This window comes from Atta cephalotes (assembly GCF_000143395.1).
Source record: "Atta cephalotes unplaced genomic scaffold scaffold00003, whole genome shotgun sequence".
Taxonomy (NCBI): Eukaryota; Metazoa; Arthropoda; class Insecta; order Hymenoptera; family Formicidae; genus Atta; species Atta cephalotes.
The window spans coordinates 1,439,529-1,445,861 of NW_012130067.1; the positions used below are offsets into that span (position 1 = coordinate 1,439,529).

The 6,333-nt window shown below is 30.2% G+C and overlaps 1 protein-coding gene across 1 annotated transcript; it reads right to left on the reverse strand.

Moving 5' to 3' along the window:
• Nucleotides 1-2,929: 2,929 nt before the first annotated feature.
• On the reverse strand, nucleotides 2,930-5,658 carry LOC105625043 (elongator complex protein 4). Its single transcript, XM_012206389.1, has 5 exons — nucleotides 5,502-5,658; nucleotides 3,670-4,307; nucleotides 3,394-3,606; nucleotides 3,213-3,309; nucleotides 2,930-2,949 (listed from the first exon to the last, which is right to left on the reverse strand). Exons 1-5 carry the CDS (start codon nucleotides 5,656-5,658, stop codon nucleotides 2,930-2,932), a joined length of 1,125 nt encoding a protein of 374 aa, XP_012061779.1.
• Between the last annotated feature and the right edge of the window lie 675 nt (nucleotides 5,659-6,333).

Consider the following 6,333-nt stretch of genomic DNA (forward strand, 5'->3'; position numbering starts at 1 on the left):
TTGTACACCTAATATCTTTATACTAAGTTATTACTAATTTAATTTGCGTAACCGGAATTGCTCCGATTTTGAAACCTGCAATTTTATCCTTTTAAAGAATTCAAGACTGTATTGTACATAGCGTTCTCAAATGTAAAAAATAAAAATACACGAAGAAGAATTCAGAATTCTTTCTATTATTTGGATGATATTCTATTATTGTGTGGCATATTTTATGGCAATAAATTTTCACGAAAGACTAAATGTGTTTCTTCTGTTATATCGTTACTTGAGATAAATCTCACGTAAGAATTTTGCCAAAAATTACGTAATAATTAGCTTACGTAATAATTAGCTAATAATCGATTACAGATATATTTGTTACATATTCTTTTTTAAATATTTATAGTTACAAAAATCTTTCAATCATAAATATGAACATAAAGATGAAGAAACCTGCTGATAGTAATATACGTATAGTGATGGTAGTAAGTAAGTGTGAATAGAATTAAATTAGTCACATCTAACATCATCTAAAATGTAAAGAGTTTTTCTGTAAATCCTCGCTGATTCTCAAGGATAGGTTGTCAGTTCCAGCCTGATGTATCAGATTTATGTTGTTTATTCTCTTTTCCTCGAAAGTTTTTTGAGTTCAAGAAATATATTATAATAGGCTCCAGTGACGTTATCGCGTGACAATAAATTTGTTAGGTATATAATAATGATGTAATTATAAGCTTAAAATATCTTAGGTGCTTAAATTTTTGAAAAATATGGATTAAAATTTGTCGATAGAATGCAGTTGTATTGGACAACATAATTATTACTATTCGATTATTATTACGGTTTATGTTCGTGTTAATTTCGCGAACATTTTCACGAAGGAGACGTTGATTTTCTTGTTTGATGCGTATAGTCATTGTGCAGTTGCGTGCCAACAGTTATCATTATGAATAATGCGAATTGTCATTAACACGAGACGACATCGGTTTCAGAATTATGGGACAACGGACTGATGGACAAGGCAGAGCTATCCCAGATGGTGTCGCGAAGATCGCAACAGCAGCAACACTTACGTAAGACGATGAAGAGCACTATTGATTCGCACGACCGGAGGCATCACTGCCCGAAATGCGAGAAGTCCTTCTCTCAGAGTTACTCGATGTACCGGCATTATAGATACGAATGTGACTCACTGCCACGTTTTCAGTGCCCCTATTGTGGTCATGTGAGCAAATGGTCCCATTCGATTTACAATCACATCAGGAAGATCCATACAGGACAGAAGGTCATGCTGAACAAGCTCTACTAATCCACAATGAGAAGAACGCTGTACGATATATCAATAAGACACTAATATACAATCATCAATAAAATTGAATTCGTTTCGTTTGTATATTCCTTAACAGCAATGATTGTTCCTGTTAAAATAACGTTTGCTTGGTTGATTGGCTATCCAAATCTGTAGATTAAGATGGAAAACTCGGAAAAACAATTTAACGTGAACTACAACTATATCAATATAGCTGTATTATAATTGTTTTTAATTAAAAGCTGTATTATAATTGTTTTTAATTAAAAGCTGTATTATAATTGTTTTAATTGGAAAAATAAAATTGAAATGATTTATAATTTTAATTGTAGTAAGACTAATTTTAGAGTGTAATACCGAAGAAGCTTACGTATATGCATATAGTTTTTCAAGTATATGATTTTCAAGTATTCGATACAGATGAGATCGACACAATCTTCGATCATTTCCGAGGAGGAGAAGGAGGCATCCCGAAATTCCTGCGCATTCCCGTCCTCTTCGCTGCCTCGATTCCCCCGTTATTAAGAGATCACTGGTTGCATATTGATTATTCTAACATAGATTTCCGTTTCTATTTATGCTTGCAGATTCTTTCAGACCGATCATTCTGAAGTACCACAGCTTGCGGAATACCCGTCACACATTCAGAGTTCAAGCCTCCGTGAATCGGCGCGGCTTTCCCTGTCCCAAGTGCGCCCGTGTCTTCCGCACTACCGGCGGCATGAGCCGACACTATCGGCTAGAATGCGTCGACATGCCACGCTTCAAGTGTCCGCACTGCGAAATGCGTAGCAAGTACACACAAGCTGTGTACAGACACATCCGGGCGAAGCACCGTAATATGGAGCTGCGATTTGTCAAATTGTACTAAACGCGATTTGGAGACTGACGTAGTTTAATTTACACACACACACACACACACACACACACACACACACACACACACACACACACACACACACACACACACACACACACACACACACACACACACACACACACACACACACACACACACACACACACACACACACACACACACACACACACACACACACACACACACACACACACACACATACACGCATACATAGCCATTTGCATCGTCGATTGGTCGTGTACGATTCGAGTCGACAGATTCACGATAAAGAGGGAACATTTAATGGCTGATAAGACCATTTCATGCTTTTGCACACATGTTAATTTGTATTTAAATTCATGAATTATTATTTAACATTTCAGCTAAATATTATTGTGTCATATATTAAAGTTCCTTTATTTGAATTCTTTTATAAAAATATTTATTTGTAATTATAAATTATAAATTAATTAATATTAAATAATATAATTAGAAAGAAGTATTTTTAATTTATCAAGAAACGTTAGAATGCTATTATGAAAATTTCCTTTCTCTTATTTACATTAATTATACATACAGTAAAGGATTAATCTGAAGATTCCATACTCATAGGATTTTTCCATCAAAAATTGTATTTCTACTGTGTAAATGAACTTATAGGTTGAGCCATACACAGCGCAGTTCAGTAAAAGGATATTTTATGCGCATTATTGTAAGTGTTCACGAAGCCTATCTCCTCTTCTCTACATTAATTCAGCCGCCACACCATGCATTTCCCGTTAAATGGGATAGGCGTGACCTAAACGTACAAAAAAATTCCGGTTTAACACTTTATTAAGAAGAAATCACAACCTATAATATATCTTGAGAAGATTTAGAATATCTTATGAAGGATAAGGCAAATATATATGAAGAGTATGAAGGATTAATAATTAAAAACTTTTAACAAAATAAATATTTAACAAAATAAATATTTAATTTTGTTAATAAAAAATTTACATTAAAGTTATCATATTTAATTTTTAATAATTTAAAATTTATAAATCTAAAAATCAAGTGTGCTTTTATGAGATCCACTCATGCATCCAATACCGGATGTTACTGTGTCATCTTGCTCTCGTTGAGACGTATCTTCAAACTCGGGTGGCAAATGTAAAATCTAAAAACAAATAAATAATATAAAAATTTATATAGCACAATATATTAATTTGAGAAACAAAACAAAACATTAAAATCTACTAACTTCTATAAGAAACTTTTTACGGCGTAATTTAAATGCTAAATCTCTGTGTTGTGAATTGCCATGTGACAAACCATTTAATGCACACAATTTTTTAATGTGCAACAAACCATGATATTCCTTATACAATGGATTAAGTGCTTTTGCAGATCCCGCAAACGATTCCAATCTAATTGCTATATCCGATATGTGTTCAATTCTTTCGATAGCGAAATTCTAGAAAATAATAAGCTGTAAGAAGATTGATCGTTGTAAAGGAAATAATTTTTTGATACTTACGCTATTGAAATTATTAACTGGTATTGTTACTATGCCGACTGCATAGGAATTCCTTAAAAGTGCTCTGAAGCAATATAGGAATTTTAACAGATCACTATCAGAATATTTCTCTGTGTCACTAAGCCATAATCTTGATCCCAGAGAATGAATTGCGATTCTTAAAATTTTCTTTGTTTTCTGTTCTGGTGTTTCAGAAAGAAAATATTGTCCATCGCGTAAAGTTTTTTCTACAGTACATAATAAGTCAGTATATGCAGCGTTCTTAAATGTATGACTACTATTTTCATTTAGTGTCATTTCCTCATTAAATTCCCATTGTTTTATATCAGCATGTTCTAAGAAATTCTTTTGCATCTGCTTTGTAAGATCATAATAATGACCGAATATTTGACCTCCCATAGGAGTTGAATCTACTACTTTCATTTTTTGATATCGCCAAGCTATTTTCATTGGTTCATCTTCATTATTTGTAGTTTTCGTATGCTCCTCTGAATTATCTATAACTGCAGGCAATCCTGATACAAGATGGGAAGATTGGACATCTTGAGACGCAATCAGTACAGGTTGAGATACGACTATTCCTTCTGCCATAAAGTATTTTAATACAGTTTTAGCATAGAAGCCATACTTGTCCTCCTCTGAAAAGAAATATTTCTTTAAACATATGCACAAATAAACTTCTTCAGAATTCCTGCACACATTGTAATGTATATCAAATTTAAAGATATTATCTTGAAAATATTTAATTCTACATCATCTGAAATCTGATGTACAATGTAATGTATATGTTGAAAAAATAGTCAAATTAAAAAAATTATTTGTTTAATATGAATTACTTATTAAAGTGTGCATAAATTGAATTTAAAAAAGAAAATTTTTAACATAATTCCATAAAATTAGGTCTAAAGGAGTTAAATACATACACTACCATTTATAATTATTTGAACGACAGATATTTAATATTTTACTCCAATTTTGAAAGTTAAGTAAATATCTCTTTCTTTTTTTCCTATATTTATTAACACAAATAATACTTTATTAGAACAATTGGCGCTATTTATGTTGTATATTAGTTGTAATTGTATATATTCTAAATTCAAATTATTAGATAACGTTTATCGAACTATCTTTAACTATTCTTGAATCAATATTATACTGAATATTTCTCATCGTTTCATTGTTCTATTACAATCTATTGTTAATTATGGATTATTTTTATTCATAATTATAATAGATTGTAGCAGAAAAATAAAATAGAAAATACTCAATATCAATTCAAGAATAGTCAGAGATGAAGTTACGTTAACATTGTCTTAATAATTTAAATTTAGATTACAAATAGAAATTTAGATTATTTAAACTTACAATTACAATCAAAAACAAAAATAGCAATCATTTTGATACAATTTTAATAAAATCTTATCTATGTGAACAACAGTGAGACACTAACTTACTTAGCTTTTAAAATCAGAGTAAAGTACAAAATATCTATTGAATAATTATAAGTGATAGTGTATGTATGTATATGTGTGTAGCGTTATTAATATTTAATCCTTAAAAGAAGAGAGATACATCCTTTGGAGGCTGGATAATTATTGATTCAAATCCTATTAAAAAATCAAAAGATCATTCTGTGTATATAATACATATAGTCAATATAGCACATAAACTAAAGTAATAAAAAAGCATCAGCTTTAGATTTTTTATATTCTTGCAAAAAAAGATGTATGAGTAATTCTCCAAAACTTACAATATTCAACAAGTCTTGAATAATTCATATGTCTATTGCCCTATTGCCAGTTAAAGAAACATAAGTATAGAAATATACATACCAATTAAAAATATTGAGCCAATAGGTAAACCTCCGCCAATTGAACTGTCTAAAGAAGGTATCCCTGTTGAAATAAGCAACTGTGAATTTCGTAACGAAGGTTTCGTGCCTGGTATTATCGGAAATTTGGTTTTAAGTCTTGTTCCACCCAAAGCCATTGCTTTTTCCTTCTAAAGCCATCCAGTAGATATCTGAAATATAATTTTAAAGAATATTTGAATATTGCAATCTGCAACTGTTTGTGCAAGTTTATTTAAATTATATAAAAAGTAAAATATTTGCAAGTAAATGTCACAGTGACTTCTTTGATATTTATTGTATAAAAAATTAGACTGATGACGAAATATGTTGTTGTGAAATAAATCTTATTAACTGTAAAAAATAAAATAAATAATTTATTTGCTGGGAATAAAATTTACTTTGCCATATTTAAATAAAGACTTATTTCAGTAAAAATAAGCATTACATCTTATAAATAAATATTATTCTAATAAAGTATCTTTTCTCAGTGCATATTGGAAATATTTAATACACTTTATTAAAATTTTTTCTACTTATTAAGCACATGTTCAAAATAAATGTAATAATAAGTCTAAGATAAATTTTATTTATCGATACTTTATGATAAGAAACTTTATATAATAAACTTAATGTAATATATCAACCTACATCAAACTTGTTTCCGTAAAATTTTAGAAACAAACTTTTGAATCCGTAGAATTTAATTTTGCATTTATATCGATCACTTACTTCTGCTACTTTCAATAAGTCGCTTTCCATTTTCACACAAGTGATACCGAATCTAAAGTTATGTATTTTATATTCAGATAATT

Coding starts and splice junctions, on each gene's coding strand:
- LOC105625043 (XM_012206389.1), bottom strand. CDS start 5,658: ATGGCTTTGGGTGGAACAAGACTTAAAACCAAATTTCCGATAATACCA. Junction 4,308..5,501: donor TGGCTCAATATTTTTAATTG/GTATGTATATTT, acceptor ATTTCTTTTCAG/AGGAGGACAAGTATGGCTTC. Junction 2,950..3,212: donor CATGAGTGGATCTCATAAAA/GCACACTTGATT, acceptor TTGTACGTTTAG/GTCACGCCTATCCCATTTAA.